General features: G+C 51.5%; 1 protein-coding gene across 1 annotated transcript in view; it reads right to left on the bottom strand.

Moving 5' to 3' along the window:
* PHACTR1 (phosphatase and actin regulator 1) overlaps window positions 1-17,529 on the bottom strand; it is a 216,292-nt gene that overhangs the window by 11,999 nt on the left and 186,764 nt on the right. The window contains exon 8 of the mRNA XM_047101806.1: window positions 4,597-4,652. Within this exon, the coding sequence (XP_046957762.1) occupies window positions 4,597-4,652 (56 nt within the window). The remainder of the gene's footprint in view (window positions 1-4,596; window positions 4,653-17,529) is intronic.

Genomic DNA, 17,529 nt, shown 5'->3' with positions numbered 1-17,529 from the left:
GAGCAGGTGTGAGGCCAGAGTGTGGGACACAATTGCCTGCATTTAGACTTTTAAGGAGTGTCTTAGGAGAGCAGACTTCGGAGTCTAAACGTTCTTGGCTTGATATGCGGGGTGACTTACTCACCAGATGTTTAAAGAGCCATAGGTTAGAGGGTCTGGGGAAGGGAGCAGAGGTGTGGAGGGCAGAGAATGCAGGCTTATTTTAAGCAAAGCGAGTGACCTTGGGTACGTCACTTTCCTTCCGGGCCTTGGAATGGAGGCGAGGGTCTAAGCCCAATATCGTCTAGCTTGAAGGTCACAGAAATCAAACCGTGTCCAAAGAAGGTCTCTGATTCTCACCCACTGAATTTAGAACGGCATCCATCAAGGCAATCTCCTTCAGCTTGGTCTTCGCATCAAATCACTGCTGCTAAATTATGTTTCAGTAACTGAACTCAGGGCACACTTGCCATTCAGTTGGCTCATGACTGGCCAGGTCGGTAAAAGAGGGAAGCCCCTGTGCACGGAAGCGGGGTCCCACCCTGTTCCTCCTTGCGGGTCCTGACAGCGGCCACCACAACCAGAGGCAACTCACACTTCCGGCTGGAAGGGACAATGGCAGTTCAGAGCAGAGCTCAGGCCCTTGAGCGACACCCCCCAGGGGCACAGCTTGCCTGCTGTGGCTGCCTGGGGGGTGGGGTGCATTTGAGGATCTTGTATGGGGGCACAGAAATGCTCACATCCTGCAGTGGGCAAAGGCCACCATCGGTCTCCACGGAAGCTTGCCCCACAGGGCCCTGGCCCCCCACATGAGAGCCCTTTCCTTTGGATTTAAAGATATCCCATCTCCCTCCCAGAACTCCTTTAAAAATGCAAGTTTCGAGAGGCACCTGGGTGGCTCAGTCAGTTAAGTGTCTGACTTCAGCTCAGGTCATGATCTCGTCGGGCTCTGTGCTGACCGCTCAGAGCTTGGAGCATGCCTCGGATTCTGTGTCTCCCTCTCTCTCTCCGCCCCTCCCCTGCTTGCACTCTGTCTCTCTCTCAAAAGTAAACATTAAAATTTTTTTTTTAATAGGCAAATTTCTCTTGGATAAAAACCCATGAAACCAGTCAGCCATCAACATCTTAGTACGAACTAATCTATCAGAGAGAAACTGGAAGGCAGAAAGCAAGAAGAAGGGAGACCCCTGGCAAGCTGCATTTGCAGGTGGCTGGAGTACAGAAGGGGAGGTCTGGTCTGGAGAGTGAGTACCCAGGAGGCACCTCAAGGGAACTTAGTTAAAATGTACAGGCTCACAGGAAAGTATGGCCACGAGGGGCCCAAGAGACCACCAAGTCTAACACTCTTATTCTGGAAATAAGGATGCGAAAGCCCAGGGAGTTAAGTGGCTACTCCCACGCCACGCAGCTAGTTAGACAAACAGTCCAGCTCTTTTTTTTTTTTTTTTCTCACTAGAATAAGCAGCCTCTTCCCCGTCATGCTTTGCTTGGGGCCAGCCCCTCCTCCTCATTACTGGTTACTGGCCTCAAACTCCAATCTGGACCCTCTCCTCATCCTACAAGCCCCCTACGGCCACGAAGGGTGGCATTCTGCGACAGAGCAGGGAGCCTTCCTCTCCTGTGTTTCTTAGGTCCCCCTGAGGGGCAGGGCCACGAGCCACCACCTATGGAATCTATACCTCTAGTTCAAAGCCATTTACAAACCGAGGGCCATGAATTCTCAGGCTGAGGGTACCAAGACAACCCCATTAGGCCACTGGGCAGAGAGGCTAAGAAAGGCCTGTGATGTCATCACCTGCTGCCACCATCAGAGTGTGCTCATTATGTGCTCAAATATGCACAGTGTCTCATTGGCTGCGGGACAAAGCAGGTGCTGCCTCCAGGGGGCGGGCAGGGTGGGGCTGGAAGGTAGCTGCGGGCCCTCCAAGCTCTACCGCAGAGCCGCGACCTGTGTCTCAACAGCACCCTCAGAGATCGGGTTCCTCAAATGACTCAGAGCCCAGAAAGCAAGGTTTAGAAGAATTTGTTTGAGGGTGTTTTCTTACACCATGAAAACATCTCTTGAGTAACCATCAGAACAGACTTAAGAAAGAAAGAAAGAAAGAGAAAAAAAAGAAAGAAAAGAAAGAAAGAAAGAAAGAAAGAAAGAAAGAAAGGGAAAAAGAAAGAAAAACATGTTTAGGAAAACCAAGTTCCAGAATACAGAGGAAAAAAATAAAAGTTCGCACGAAGGAGAAGTTCATTTCTGAGAAGTTTTGAAAACTGAAATGATCCACCTGTTTGAATGCTGTCAGGCAGTTCTTTCACTTGGCTGTTTGAACAGGATGAGGAGGAGAGGGGCAGCTAGAACCAAAGGGGACCATGCGAACAATGTTTTCTGCTCTGGTCCCTGGATCTAAGCCCCTCAGGCTTACCACACAAAAGTAACGGTCTCTAAGATCTGAAGGTCTTTCTAGATGGCAACAAAAAGCCAACGTGAGGACCCGCCCGAAGTCTCCCAGGGATCTGGGCAAGCAAGTAGGAGCTGGTGCCTTCCGGAAGCCAGAGGTGAGCTGGGGATTTTAGACCTCCTCTTTCTAAACCCCCTGCCCTTGCTGAGAGAATTATTTTCTGAGACCTGAATAATCCCCCAGAGAGTGGTAGCTTTTTTTTTTTAATTTTTAAAAAAAAATTTTAATGTTTTATTTATTTTTGAGACAGAGAGAGACAGAGCATGAGCAGGGGAGGGGCGGAGAGAGAGGGAGACACAGAATCCGAAGCAGGCTGCAGGCTCCGAGCTGTCAGCACAGAGCCCGACGCGGGGCTTGAACTCACGAACCGGGAGATCATGACCTGAGCCGAAGTCGGATGCTTAACCGACTGAGCCACTCAGGCGCCCCAAGCGGTAGCTTCTTTGTTTGGGGGCAGCTTGGAGGCCACTGAACAGCAAGTAAATGGCACTGAGATTGGTTCCTCCAAAAAACACAGATCTGTGTTAGGTGTCTGTATGTGTGTGGGTGAAGCAACAGAGGGGGAAGGACACACCCTTACCCGCCTTCCCACTTTAGGAATAAATGGACACCTGCTTTTCTTTGTCTCCAACAACGGAAAGGTTACAATGGATCAGGTGTCCGATTGGGACAGAAAAGGGAGAGACAGCACACAGGCCAAACGCCCCCCCCCCCCCCCGCAACCCTGGAAATCATCTGAAAAAGTTCTCTTTCATTTTATGGCATATTTAGCTTCAAAACCGTGAAGGGCATTCTTGGTTAGAAAACCACATATACACGAATTCCTAGAGACCTAGTGGGTATGTGAGGTGCGGGCAGCAATGAGGAAAGCCAACCTTGAAAAGAACACCTGCTGAGAGCTGGGGAGGCAGCAAGTCCGGGAGCAGGGCGGGCAGGATGTCCACAGAGGCAGATATGCCAGGGACAGGTCCTCTGCAGGGGCTGCGGGCCACACGCCTGCCCCCACAGCAACTCAACAGCTCCCGGCAGCAAAGCCTTCAAAACCCAGCGAGTCCCAAGGCCACAGTGGGGCGGGGGGGGGGGGGGGTGGTGGGTAGAAAATATCAAGCACATTTGAGTTTGGTCTAAGTGGAAATATCCAGCTGCTCAAACAGGCTTCACGTGGCTGGCGTGTGTGTGTGTGTGCGTGTGTGTGTGTGTGTGTGTGTGTGTGCACGTGCCATGACATTCCCAGGAAACTGTGCAATAGCACGTTATTTCTCCTTTCTAGAAATTAGAAGCAGATGTGTGCGTGGGGAGAAAGGGTCATGAGTGAAACTAAAAATAGTATTTGTTGCCCATCTTAGAAAGGTGCTGGTGGCAGGAGTAACAAAGATGGGGCAGATGTGGGCAGAGGGGGTTTGTTTTTTAACTGTTTAAGATCTCCCGCCAAATGCAGGCACGCTGGCGTCCCTGAGATGTTTGTGTGTTTTCGTTTCACGCTGGTGGGACGCCAAGTGGATTCCCTCGCTCTGCTCAAGTATCCCTGTGCCCTGAACCGAACAAGGGGCTCGTTCATGGTCTCTGGCCACAGCCAGGGTGACAGGCGAGTTTCTCTTGGGTGAGAGCATTCGGCAGGCAGGCCGTGGGCCAGCTGTAGAAATCCCGAGAGGGGACAGGAAGCGTTCTCCCTGAGAGATGCCTTCCTAGACTTTGCATTTCACGTTCAAAGCGGGGCGGGGGGGGGGTGGGGAGCCAGCTGCAACGGAAGGTCATGGTTTCGAGCCCCCGCCTTCCAGCGGCTGTCTGCCTCCTTTTAGCGACCAGTATAGAAATTTGTGGGTTCTCAGCCCATTTGGGTTGGAAGGTGACCCTAACCCTGCTCGGAATCATTGAGTGGCTTTGCTTGCCCTCATCTCGCAGCTTCTCCGACTTTACAGCCCACGAAAGGGAAGGTGGCCCTTGCAGCCCGTGAGCTTTGGATGGGCCTAGTGAACCCGAATCTGCCTTCTCTGTGGGGACGCTGCCTTGGCTGTTGTAACACGCGAGGAGGGTCAAGCATCAACCGGCAGAGCGGTTCACAGTCATTCCCACGCGGGCACGAGGGACAAAGCTGGCGGCCCACGGATGAACGAATAACCAAAGCCACCGCAAGACATCAGCGACCGCCACGGGCTCAGTCACTTACGTTTTAGAATGTTCCTCTGCTCCAATTCCTCCGCGGTCGGCCTCTGGCTCAGCCGCCTACGGAAAAAATCCAGGAAAAGTTTTTGGACCATATCATATCCTCCTTGGGTCATTAATCTCTTCAGCCCTCGTAGATGCATGAGACAGAGTGAGTGGCCGGAGGTCCCGTTCCATCCTGTGCTCTGAAAGACCGGCTCTCACTACTACCTCATCCTCAGTTCCTCAATTTCAACCCCAGGAAAGGCACCGTGCGTCACGTCATGCCAGGCTGACCCTCCTCCTTCCTCCCGTCATCGGCCCCTGCCCCGCCCTGCTCCTCTGGGGCCTCTGGGCAAGTGGACTCTTCTCTTCACAGAGGTCCCTTTCTCTCCTGTGGCCTCTGCCTTTCTTCCCCAACCCCCCAGGCTAGAGCTTGCTTCTTGCCATGTTTGTACAGATCCAGTTAGACCATAAAGAGGGTCATGGCCCCGGGGTGACGCAAGAGAGCATGTCTTGTCTGCAAAGAACAATAGACGGTCTTCTTGTCCCCACCCGTCACCACCAGGGCCGCCTTAGACGTGGAATGACAAGCGAGCAGAAACAGAAACGACTCTCCTGTCGCCGGCACGGAACTGAGCCATAACAAGGGAACCATCACAGCAAGGGCATGAACTCTGCCATGATGCGGCAGTGGAGGGCGGGGACAGACCATGGTGGCCCCACGAGGTGACAGAAGGTGCCAGAAAGTGGGAAGGGTGCCACACGGGAGAACTACAAGCTGGTACGGGCGGAAAAGATTCCAGGAATGAGTCACACAAACAGCAGGCCTCACCATCCACAGAGATGTTTGTGCATTTTTGTTTTGAAGCTTTTGGAAGTTGGTTAACCAACCACCCGGCAAAGTTCAGCCTCCTGCTTCACCCATGGGATGAGGTGTGTGTGAGATGAGAAAATTGTAGAAGGAGTCCGAGGCTCCTCGGAGTCCTGCACTGGGACCTAAGGGGTGGAAAGGGGCGCTCTCCTGCTGCTTCTCCAAATGTCGGCGACCAAGTGTCTCTAGTTGGCAAGGTGTTTACACCACAGGATCTCCAGAGAGACCCAGCGTGAAAATATAAAGTCCGTGGAGTTAGCGAGTGCAAATATCTCAAGTGCAATGCTTGAGGTCACTTGTAATTCTCTTCATTGCCCTGGGCCAAGCAATGGATCCTGTGAAACCCCAATGTCATCACCGTATATGCTATAGGTAGGGAATGGGCTTTGATACCAGAGAAAGGATTTCTGGTCAGCTGTCTGTAAAATCTACAGCACCCTGGAAACTGCTGGAAATTGTATTCCAAAGCATTTTTAAGTTTATAAGAAAGTCTTCCCGTTCATTAGTCATTTTCTTTTCGAAATGCCCCATTAAGGCGCTATTTATTCCCACTGATAAGGACCAGCTGTATATATGGAAATCTGCAATATCGGAGGCTCTAAATTTGGACTCCGTAGTCTCAAAGCCTTTCCTAAAATAGCATTCTCAGACCTCCGGAGGAAACTATGTCATCGGTCTGGAATGCAGACCCCACTCGGCATGAGCTTCTTGCAAGCCCTGCCTTACCTTTCCTTTTCTCCTCCCCCAGAATCCTTGCCTCATCGGTAAGGGGTGTGCAGCCATCTTTACAGGATCACTTGGTGGAACCCAGGCTCTGAATGAAGCTAGGGCCTGGGGTCAGTATGTTTCGAACAAGCCCCAGATTCAAGGTGGAGGTTGCATCCCAGGAGTCAGGCCAATGTTTTAGAAGCTCATGCCCAGAAGCGCCTGCAGAACGTTCCACCCTTGGCTTATGCTGAGAAGCCCATCGATTTCTGTTGCCAGACCCGTCGCCTGGTTCTGTGCCAGCTTTTTCGTTTTTGTGTTTCCTATGGGTCACATTTGGAGGGGACGAAACAATGAGTGAACTGCAACCAGAGCAAATTCTGTTAACGAGGCAGCCTTTAGTCAAAGATACATGCTCTCGAATGAGGCCCTGTATTTATGTTTCATTTCCTGGAGAGGGTCTGAGAACATCGAGGCTAATCCTAGCCATAAAATGCAGCTAAGCCCTCCCGAAGGACATGTGCTATATAATTAGCTATCTTGGCTTTGAAAATGAGACTGGGGGGCGGGTGTGGAGGCCTGCGTGGCTCAGTCCGTTGAGCGTCCGACTCTTGACTGTGGCTCAGGTCGTGATCTCACGGTTCATGGGATCGAGCCACCCCACATTGGGTTCCAGGCTGATACTGCGCACAGCCTGTTCGGGATTCTCTTCCCCTCGCTCTCGGCCCCTCCCCTGCACACGCTCTCACTCTCTCAAAAATAAATAAGCTATAAAAAAATGAGATTGGGGAGGAAAATGATCCTGTGGCTTTGTGAGGATAAGGCACAGAACAGCTCAGGAGGTCGAGGATCTGGGTTCTAGCTGTGGCTCGGCTCTGAACCGACTTGCCGTGGACAAGGTATTGGACTCCACTCCGTTCTTTTCCCTGCAAAGAGTAAATAGCAATTTAAGAGGCTAAGGCTGATTTAATGCCTATTATGTGCAGGAGTGGTTCTTAGAAGCAGCTGCCATATACTCAGCCCCATCCAAACGTAAATTCACTTATTCATTATTTATTGAGGGCCAGTTCTGTGCTAGGTTCTGTGTTAGGCACTGGATGAGTAAAGACAGATCAAGGCCTTGCCTCTGGGGGAAGCAGTCATTAATCAAATAGTCACGGGAGTAAGTATGGAATGTGACTGTAGTAAGAGCTTCTGACAGGAGGCACCGGGGCAGTGCCTCTGGCATCTGACCCGATTGGGCTGGGAGAGGGGTCCCGGGGGGAAGTGACCTCGCGCCCTAATCTGAAGAACAGAGGAAGCCAGTTTGCCGGGGTGGAGAGCAAGGGGAAGAAGGAAGGCGGGCGAGGCCGTGTGGCCCAGGGAAGCTGTGTTCAGGGTTCTGATCTTTTCTCAAGGAGCCAACAGGAAGCCGCGAAGGGTTTACGTTTTAGATAAAGTGGGTCACATTTCAGCTTTACAACACATCTCCTTGGCTGTCCTATGGAGAAGGGACTGGGGATGGGGGGGGGCGGGCAAGAGGCAGTTGGGAAAGAGGCCCTGGGAGGCTAGTGGCCACCTGCTGGGGGAGGACAGTCACCCAGGCTAGGCTGTGGCGGCTGAGGCACTCACGCTTAGGAAGCCAAGTTGACAATCCACGGAGACGGAGCCTAGATGGACAGGGTGGGGAGAAGCAGGTGTGTGTGGGGGGGAGATCCGTCTGTCCATCTATGTTAGGTTTCGTGACGTAACACAACTGGGTGGACGGTAACGCCGTTCGCTGAGACGGGAACACTGGAAGGGAGGCGGGGCTTTGTGGAGGAGGACAGGAAGGGTGGAAGGGAGCCACGAGTTTGAGTTTGGATCTGCTGAGTCAGAATGCTTCTGTACCACCCAAGTGGCAAGGTCAAGTAGGCGGCGGCATGCACTGAGCTCAGTGGGGAGGAGAGGTCTGGGCCACCGACAGAGACCCGTGGCTGGTCTGCACTACGGAGAATATTCGAAGCCAGGAGCGTGATGGGGCATGGCCTGAGAAGGCGAGAGGCCGTAGGCCGGAACCTCACAGAATCCCACTATTTACAATGTAGACTGAGCCAGACGAACCCGCCAGGGGTCAGAGAAGGGCAGTGCGTGAGGGCGGGAGAAGACCAAGGATGTCCCATCCCGGGAGCAAGGGGGGAAGACACGCCCGGCCAACAGAGGGAGGTGAGGCTGGAAAGGCTGGTGAGGCTGGAAAAGCACAGGGTGCAGACCGTTAGCAGGCTCGCCTGGCGCTCTTTTAGGGAGCGGAGGGGACGGAGGCCAGGCTGCAGCGGGTTGAGAATGGGGGGGTGAGAAAACGGACGAGTATGGGCGACTCTTCCCCAAGCCTGGCTGGACAAGAGAGGGTGCAGGTGCAGGGGGCGCCGGTGAGGCTCACGCCGTTTCCTGGAAAGACTCCAGATGAGGTGGTGCTGGTGAGAAGCTGCCTATGGAGGGAGGGAGAGGGTTCAGCTGGTAGTGTAGGAGCCCCGAGGAGGCAGGAGGGGTTGGGGTCCGGGGACAGAGAAGGAAGGCCTTACTTCTCACATGCGGGAGGGATGGCTCTTTACCATGATGGAGCAGGACGGAGTGTGTTGTATGTAGGAGGGTGAGTTTGGTATCAGAATTCAGGAAGAGTTCCCAACGGATGGCTCTCACGTACTGTGCAACAACAAGTACGTTGGTCTACAAGATGACTTACATCAGCAGAAAGTATTCTCTTTCCTTGACAGATCTGTCTTTGCACAGAGCCAAGTTCATAAACCAAAGGGATGATAAAGCTCCAGCTTCAGAATTCTCGCGACCAGCATCTTAGGGAAGGACCCAGGGCAGCCTGGCATGGTCCATGTAAGGTAGCCACCTGCTTGGCTCCTTTCGAGATCTACCTTGTGCAGAAAGAGTGGTTACTAGAAAGCCAGACGGCAGAGCACAATTACTGTATGAATGAAGCGGTCAGTTTTATGAGTGATCCCAAGCTGCTGACGATTCCAGAATAAGGACAGAGGTGTGGGGCACCTGAGTGGCTCAGTTAAGCCTCCGACTCTTGGTTTCAGCTCACAGTTCGTGAGATCAAGCCCCGCATCAGGCTCCATCCAGTGCAGAGGCTGCTTGGGATTCTCCCTTTCTCCCTCTCTCTCTCTCTCTGTGTGTCCCTCCTCCACTCACACATTTGCTGTCTCTCAAAACAAAGAAAGAAAACGACTGAGGTGCTTTCTGAATGCGTTGTATCTTACCCCTGATTCGATGGTACAATTTAATTATATTTTATTTAAACTCCCATTAACTCTTGGGATGAGCATGGGGTGCTGTATGGAAACCAATTTGACAATAAATGTCATATTAAAAAAAAATAAACTCATATTAACTTTAAAAAGTTGTTCCTGGGGCGCCTGGGTGGCGCAGTCGGTTAAGCGTCCGACTTCAGCCAGGTCACGATCTCGCGGTCCGTGAGTTCGAGCCCCGTGTCAGGCTCTGGGCCGATGGCTCGGAGCCTGGAGCCTGTTTCCGATTCTGTGTCTCCCTCTCTCTCTGCCCCTCGCCCGTTCATGCTCTGTCTCTCTCTGTCCCAAAAATAAATAAACGTTGAAAAAAAAATTAAAAAAAAAAAAATAAAAAAAATAAATAAAAAGTTGTTCCTGACTAGGTATTCAGACACGGCCATTTATATGCTAGACGGTAAGAGAAACATTCTTGGGAGTTAAACTTTTCTATAAAGTGAACTATCCAAAAGTAGAAGTTTCAAATGTGCGTGCAAGTGACCTGTTTAAATCGCTTTGCTGTTACATGTGTGGCCCTGGTTTACAAGACAGCTCTGAGCTGCAAAATTGTTTGCACTCCTCAGATGATTTCTTCTTTACCACGGGCCACAGTGAAACGATCTGCATTGGCCGCAAACCGAAAAGTCATGGAGTTCCTGTTTAAATGCCACATGCCAGCCCCCTATCTAAGCCTCCTATTTAAGAATGGATTTTGTGTAGTATCAGTGCGAAAGACTCTATGCTGGTGACCACAAGAAACAACCAAATGAACGAAGGCTCTTCTCTTTGCGTGAAAAGACTGTGGAAAACAAACAAGCCCGAAGCTCATGGCAACGTGGGATTTGCCTCGGAATAAGGAGACGCTAGAGAACGAAGTGCCCAGACGCTTTAAACGTATGCAGAGCAGGGGAGGCTGTCTCCCCAGAGAAGTGACGAAACCCCGGTAGGTTTGGCTGCTCTGGCTCTTGATGGGGACAGGGATTTGTTCTGCCGCACGGAGCTAGTGAGCCAGCTGCTGGCATCAGAACGGCAAGGTCAAGGCTCTCATTACCATTTGCAACTGCTTATTGTTTGGATGGCTCTGATCTTTTTTTTTTTTTAATTTTTAATGTTTATTTTTGACAGAGAGAGAGAGAGAGAGAGAGACAAAATCCGAAGCAGGCTCCAAGTTCCGAGCCATCAGCACAGAGCCCAATGCGGGGCTTGAACTCACGGACTGCGAGATCGTGACCTGGTGACCTGAGCTGAAGTTGATCTGACCGAGCCACGCGGGTGCCCCGAGGGCCTTGTTTTTTTAAACTTGGCATCTCTGATGCTCTATCTGCATTTCGGGGGGGAAAAAAGAAAAGCAGAAACTTTGGTCTTTGGCATCTCAGGCCCAGGGGGAGGGAATTGCCCTTCTGAACAGAGGGGAAGAGAAAATGATCGGGAAGGACTTGGGTTTCCCAACTGGTGCCCCGGATGGGAAATGGAGCGAGTGGAGACAGACAGGCATGACGGGGCCAGGGAAGGGGGAGAAGCACTGAAGTATGGCCCCTCCTTTGGAATCTTTCCAGAGAACACGTCCGTTCCCTGTGGGCTGGGCGTCTGTCTGGCCTTGGTCACTGCTACACCCCCAGTTCTTAGGAGACCACGACCAACATAATAGGTGCTCATTTAGTACTTACTTAGCCGCACACGCTCATTGGATGATCCCATCAACACTCAAGACTTCACTTGGCATCTACATGCTGATGACTCTGCGATCTATACCTCCAGCAGTAGTTTTGAGTTCCAGATGGCCTTTCTAATTTATACTCCTATAGGTGGTCAAACTCAGGAGGTCCGAAACAAATTAATCCATCTTTCCCTTCTGTCCTCATGGTTTTGCATCCCCTCCCCCCTACCCCATCCCGGTGAACTGCCCCAGCCAGGAAACTAGGAATTGTCTTCGCTCGGCTTCACCCTCAACAGCCAGTCCACCACCAGGTCCAAACGGTCCCCCGTCCCAGCCCACCACGGCCACCTCAAGGAAGTAGGCCACCAGCACCTCTCCTGGTTGCTATGGCCCATCCAGCTCGGGTCCTCTTTCCCAGGGGAAACACGGTCACCCCACTCCCTGCTTGAGAACTACACATGCCCGCCCAGTGCCTGCAGTGGGGAGTCAAAACACCAGTGTGTCCTATGAGAGTCTTCCTGATCTGGCCACTTGCCAAGAACCCCGCGACCCCATCCTTCGGACAGAACTGTGTTTTCCTGGTTTCCTCTCGATATGCATGCCCTTCCTTATAGCTAAGCATTTCTCTTTGGCTAACCGATGCTAATCCCCAAGATCACAGCTTCAATCTTACACTTCACTTACTCTGGTCACTACTAACCTTTCGGGGAAGGCGCCTCGACAGGGTGTGACAACAGTCCTGGATCTCCCTCGTGCTGGTGCTTGGCCCCAGGGCTTGAGCTCTGTGAGGCTGGGCCGCTCTGCGCCCTCACCACCCGGGGCCGCTGCATAGGGCCCCACACTTGGGCTCTAATGCCCTTCTGCCATTTTGAAATTTTCAGCAATTAAAAAAAAATACTTATTTTGAGAGACAGTGTGAGCAGGGGAGGGGCAGAGAGAGAGGGAGAGAAAGAATTCCAAGCAGGCTCTGCACTGTCAGCTCAGATCCCGACGCCGGGCTCGATCCCACAAACCGTGAGATCATGACCTGAGCCGAAATCAAGAGTCGGACGTGTAACTGACTGAGCCACCCAGGTGCCCCTGAAATTTTTAGTAATTTTTGAATGAGGAGCCCTTCCTTGGCTCGCCATGGCATGCATGATGCCGACACCGAGTCTGGTGACTGGACATACTCTGCACTTGGGAAATCAATAAGTGAATGCTGCCTCATGACTGTCTCTTGTCTGTAGCCTTTCCCTCTCTTCTAGTTCTTTCCTGAGGCCCAGCACTGTGTTTTCCATTAGAAACAACACAGATTACCCTCCTGGCACCCTGCTCCTCCCCCAGGGAGTCTCCATCTCCAGCCCGCTCTGGGCTTCCAGACCTTTCCAAAGAGTGGTCCAAGCGTGAGGGGACACTAAGTCATCACCATCAGTCCACACCATTCTATCGCCCTGGTTTTCCACCCGGATGGTTTTGCCTCCAGGGTACTTCCGGCCACATTTGCGGGCACTCGGGTTGTCACAACTGGGGAGGCCCATGTTGGCATCTAGCTCGGGGTCCTACCGTGCACACGCCTACCCCTCACAACACAAAACCAGCCGGGCCGAGCGACGACGGCGACGAGGTTCAGAAACCCTGCTCTCCCGAATCAGGAAAGAACTCTTGTCCAGGTCACTGAGGATGGATCTCCCAGATCCAGTGGCCTTTACGGAGCCCTCATTTGACCGGACCTTTCTCTACCACACGGCACCTCTAGTGAACGGCTACTTCTCGAAGCTCTTTCTCTGCTGGGTTTTCAAGGGCTCTCACTTCTCTGTCCATACTCCTAGCTCCTGCGCCTCAGCAGGTTTCACGCGTGGGGAGAGCCCCAGAAGTGGCCTCTCCTGGGGGTGGCTTCAGAAACACCACCGTGCGTGCCAGTGACGAGCGTGGGTCTGTCACCTAACAGACGGGGGGACCTCGGAGGAGCCAGACTTCTCTCCACGCCTCAGCCTTTCGTGCCTGCGTGGCCTCCTCGGAGTCTCCCAGCAGATCTAACGGCTCCCCCTGCTGGGCTCCCCGTCCGGATCCTGGCCTCACCCCTATCTACCCACTGACGCGACCACCTTTTCAAGTACACGGGGAATCCTTCGCGGGCACAGATGATGTCTTATTTATCTCTGTGTTTCTAGACTTAGTGCAGCCCCTGGCACACGGGAGGGGCTCCACAGATCTTGGGTGACTCAATTAATGAATAATAATCCGTCCCGGGAGTTGTGCGTTGTACGTTGAGGTGCCCCTGCCACTGAAGAGGTTCCTCTGGGCAAAGTGAACAGCAATTCTGCTTTTATGCCTTAGAACTACGTCCTGCTACCCCTTCTGTCGATCACTGCTCCATGCACCCAACTCCTTCCAGGAATTTCAGTCGATGATTTTCAATTTTCTTCTTCTCCCTCACTCCCCTCAGGCTATTCACAAGTAGCCTGCCTACAGCACGGGAAAGAGCCCAGAGAGGAGAAAATGGACTGGGGTTCAGAGCCTGCCTCCTGGCCTGCCTTCAACGTTAACCAGAAGGGCACGTCGTGTCGCAGTACCTCTGCGCCGCGTTTCGCTGTCTGACAAGTGGCCATAACCACAAGCCAGCCCGCTGGCCACCCAGGGGGGCCGAGAGGCCCGGGTGAGAATGGGAGGCAAACGTCCCTTTTAAAAGTAACCATAAACCATGACATTTTGTTTTTGGTAACTTGAGAAACGTCTCTGACCTCAAGCAGATACACAGGTCGCTCTCAAGAAAGACAGGCAGGCACCTGGGTAGCTCAGTCGGTTAAGCGTCCAACTCTTGATTTCGACTCAGGTCATGATCTCACGGTTTGTGAGTCTGAGTCCCGCACCGGGCTCTGTGCTGACGGTGTGGAAACTGCTTGGAATTCTACTGCCCCCCTCTCAGCCCCCCACTCCCCTGCTGCTCGGTTTCTCTCTCTCGCTCTCTCTCTAAATAAACTCTCAGAAAAAAAGAAAAAAAAGAAAGAAAAAATGTTTTTGGCTTTACCCCCCGGGAGGCTGTGGCCCCAGTGTGAGAGGCCCCACGGCTAAGCTCAGGTATTGTGAGTTACAAACCAGAGAAAACACTGAAATCGTGTTGGTTGTGTGGAGTTGAATTCAGGTTGGAAAAGACAAGGGCTTTTGCTACACATCAAACCCGTTTGATAAGCAAGAGTTACAAAAACTGAGAGCCTAGGGACGCCTAGCTGGGTCAGTCAGTAGAGCGCGAGACTCTTGATCTCGGGGTTGTGAGTCTGAGCCCCATGGTGGGTGCAGAGGTTACTGAAAAAAATAAAAATCTTCAAAAACAAACAAAGACCCAAGAGCCTCCACAGCGAATGCTTTCAGTATTAATTGGCATGTCCAGGCACAAACCCAATGTTAGCAAGATTGTCAGGAAGATTTCACTTTTGAAAGGGTATCTGAGTTGTTACAAGAGAAATTAAGACAGTTAATGGAGTCAACCAGAGACTATGCTCATTTCAACATGGCCTTCTCTACGGGAAGAGTCAATCAAAACAAATCCTGAGACAATATGATATCAAAAGATAAGGAATGTGGAAATGAAAACAAGTCCACGGTTCCACCACGTTGACGTGACTAAGGCGATCCGGTCACCTTTAGCTTCATCTTATCTGTCCATCCATGCATCATCTATCCATCCATCTGTCATGCATCAGTGAGTCTATCTGACTGTCCATCCGTTACGTACCAGACATTGGTCTAGGCCTTCCATTAGCTAGCCCGATAAGCAGTCTACCGCTTTCTTGGTCCTTACGGAAGGTGCAGCAGTAATCTACGTGAACCACACCGAAAACCAGGCTCATCTCATTAGTCACCGCTGGTTGTTTGATAGAAATGGCCAGCAGCTCTGTGTTGAGGATTCTGATGCCTGCCCGCATCTTCGTTATTAGTCCTGCTGTAAATAAATCTTCCCCAGGTTATCGTAATTCGTGAACCATACGTTTCCTGGTGGAAGATGGATGGAAAGATGACAGTCTGGAAAGCTTCCTGTTTGAGACACTGAGGAAAACCAGTGGAGAAGGAGACACCTGCTTCGTCACACATATCCACTCTGGTGGATCAAGAGAACGTGAGATAATAGTACCTTTATTAGATAATCATCGTGCCATTTCTCTTTAAAGGCAGAGGCTCAACATGGGTACGGTGCTCCAATCAAGAAGAATAAGCCAAGAAAAACAATCAGATGACATACATACAATATTCCCATGTCATACAAACATAATCTCCCATCTTTACAAATTATCCCAATTGTTTCTGGGAGTCTCCACTTAGTTTTTTTTTTTTTTTTAAGGTTTAGTTTTGAGAGAGAGAGACAGAGCATGAGCCGGGAAGGGGCAGAGAGAGAGGGAGACACAGAATCTGAAGCAGGCTCTAGGCTCTGAGCTGTCAGCACAAATCCCGATGCAGGGCTCAAGCTCAGGAACCATGAGATCATGACCTGAGCCGAAGGTGGACGTTTAAACAACTGTGCCACCCAGGTGAACCCTGTTTTTGTTTTTTTTTTATTATTAATCCAGGTTTCTGGTTTCTTTTAAAAATTTTTTTTAAAGTTTATTTATTTATTTTGCGAGAGAGAGAGAGAGAGAGAAAGTATGCAAGCAGGGGAGGAGCAGAGAGAGAGAGAGAGAGACAGAGAATCCCAAGCAGGCTCCACACTGCCTGCACAGAGCCCAATGTGGGGCTCCAACTCACAAACTACAAGATCATGACCCGAGCCGAAACCAAGAGTCAGACGCTTAACTGACTCAGCCACCCAGGTACCACCCCCGCACTTAGTTTTCAACACGTCCTGCCATTATCAGATAGCATCAGCCACTTTCATGCCTTAACCCCTTCACCGATGGCTTTTGCCTTCGCTGCTGGAAAAGCCACCTGGCAATACCTGGTCACTTTACCGCCAGTGGCTGCCTCCCCAGCGTGCGGGCACAGATGTTCATGCCAACGGAGCTGATCTCATGCAAGAAAGCTGACCTCTGGTGGACTCAGGACATGTCCACCAAACTTGTCCACAACCGTCCGAGTCTCCGCAAAGACCTGATTTAGGCTCAAGCAGGAACTTCAAGTATACATGGGCGTCTACAGAGTCTTTTCTGAACTTGAGCATTCCCCAGGCATCTCTAGACTTACTGTTCTTAATCCTTTAAAGAATATTGCTTTTGATGGACACAGATCTCTGGGGCAAGGATAACGGGTGGTTCCAATGAAAAGAGGAAGCTCTGGGTGTCACTGTTGAGTGACAGTCACGGACGGTATCATGGGTAGGGTGACGTACACAGGCCAGACCATAGGAGAATGGCCTAAAAGTATACATCTAATTTATTCACCTACTCATTCATCCATTCATTCAAAAAATGCTATGGTCCCAAATTTCCCCAATGCCTCTGCTTTGCTGGGTCTCAATAAACAACAGGCAGGATCCCTGATTTACTTTCCGAAGGAAGGCAAGGGATGAAAAGTTGGACGTAGGCCCTGAATGGTCTCTTCCCACCTGGACTCCTTCTAGGAGCTGCAGACTATGTACAGCTCCTGACTTTCTCACATTCACCCCCAACGAGCCAATCTCTCAGGGCCATTAGCGCTCAACAAGGAGAGGTCCGAGGAGACGCGAGGCCCCGGCCTCCTTTGGAGACTAACTCTCTTCGCCCAGCGTGGCTGGAGGCCAGTTTCTTCCCACGGCCTCCCACAAGCTTTTATTTCTAGAGAAAATAACAACTCGGGCTCAGCTGAGATCCCAGGCTGTTTAGAAACCCAGAGATGAGGACACAAAAACTCCAAAGAGTCTCAGATGCTGGGTGGAGGGGGTTTTGGTGAGAGGGGGACAGAGGATGTGAACTGGGCTCTGTGCTGACAGCAGAGGGCCTGATGCGGGGCTCAAACCCGCAGACCACGAGATGATGACCGGAGCTAAAGTTGGAAGCTCAACCTGCTGAGCCACCCAGGTGCCCCTTTCACTCCTTAATTTTGAATGTAAAACTGGCTCTTTTCTTCAATGTTTCTTTGGAGAGAGAGTGAGCTAACTTGGGGGAGGGGCAGAGAAAGAGGGAGAGAGAGAATCCCAAGCAGCCTCCGTGCTATCAACGCAGAGCCCGACGTGGGGCTAGAGCTCACCAACCGTGAGATCATGACCTGATCCGAAATCAAGAGTTGGGACACTCGACCGACTGAACCACCCAGGCGCCCCAAATGTAAAGCTTCATTTTTAAGCCGATATACCCTGCAGCCCAAAGGGGTGTTATCAAATGTATTTTTTTTAATTTTTTTTTTTTTGAGAAAGAGCATGAGCAGGGGAGGGGCAGAAAGAGAATGAGAGAGAGAGACAGAATCCGAAGCAGGCTCCAGGCTCCGAGCTGTCAGCGCAGAGCCCGACGCGGGGCTCGAACTCACAAACCGTGAGATCGTGACCTGAGCCGGAGTCAGACGCTTAACTGACTGAGCCAC

This window comes from Lynx rufus, unplaced genomic scaffold (assembly GCF_022079265.1).
Source record: "Lynx rufus isolate CCGP_SWC_20201006 ecotype Redwood Valley unplaced genomic scaffold, mLynRuf1.p SCAF_6, whole genome shotgun sequence".
Lineage (NCBI taxonomy): Eukaryota > Metazoa > Chordata > Mammalia > Carnivora > Felidae > Lynx > Lynx rufus.
Note: the sequence above shows the minus strand (reverse complement) of the source record. Positions and strands in the feature narration are given on the sequence as shown.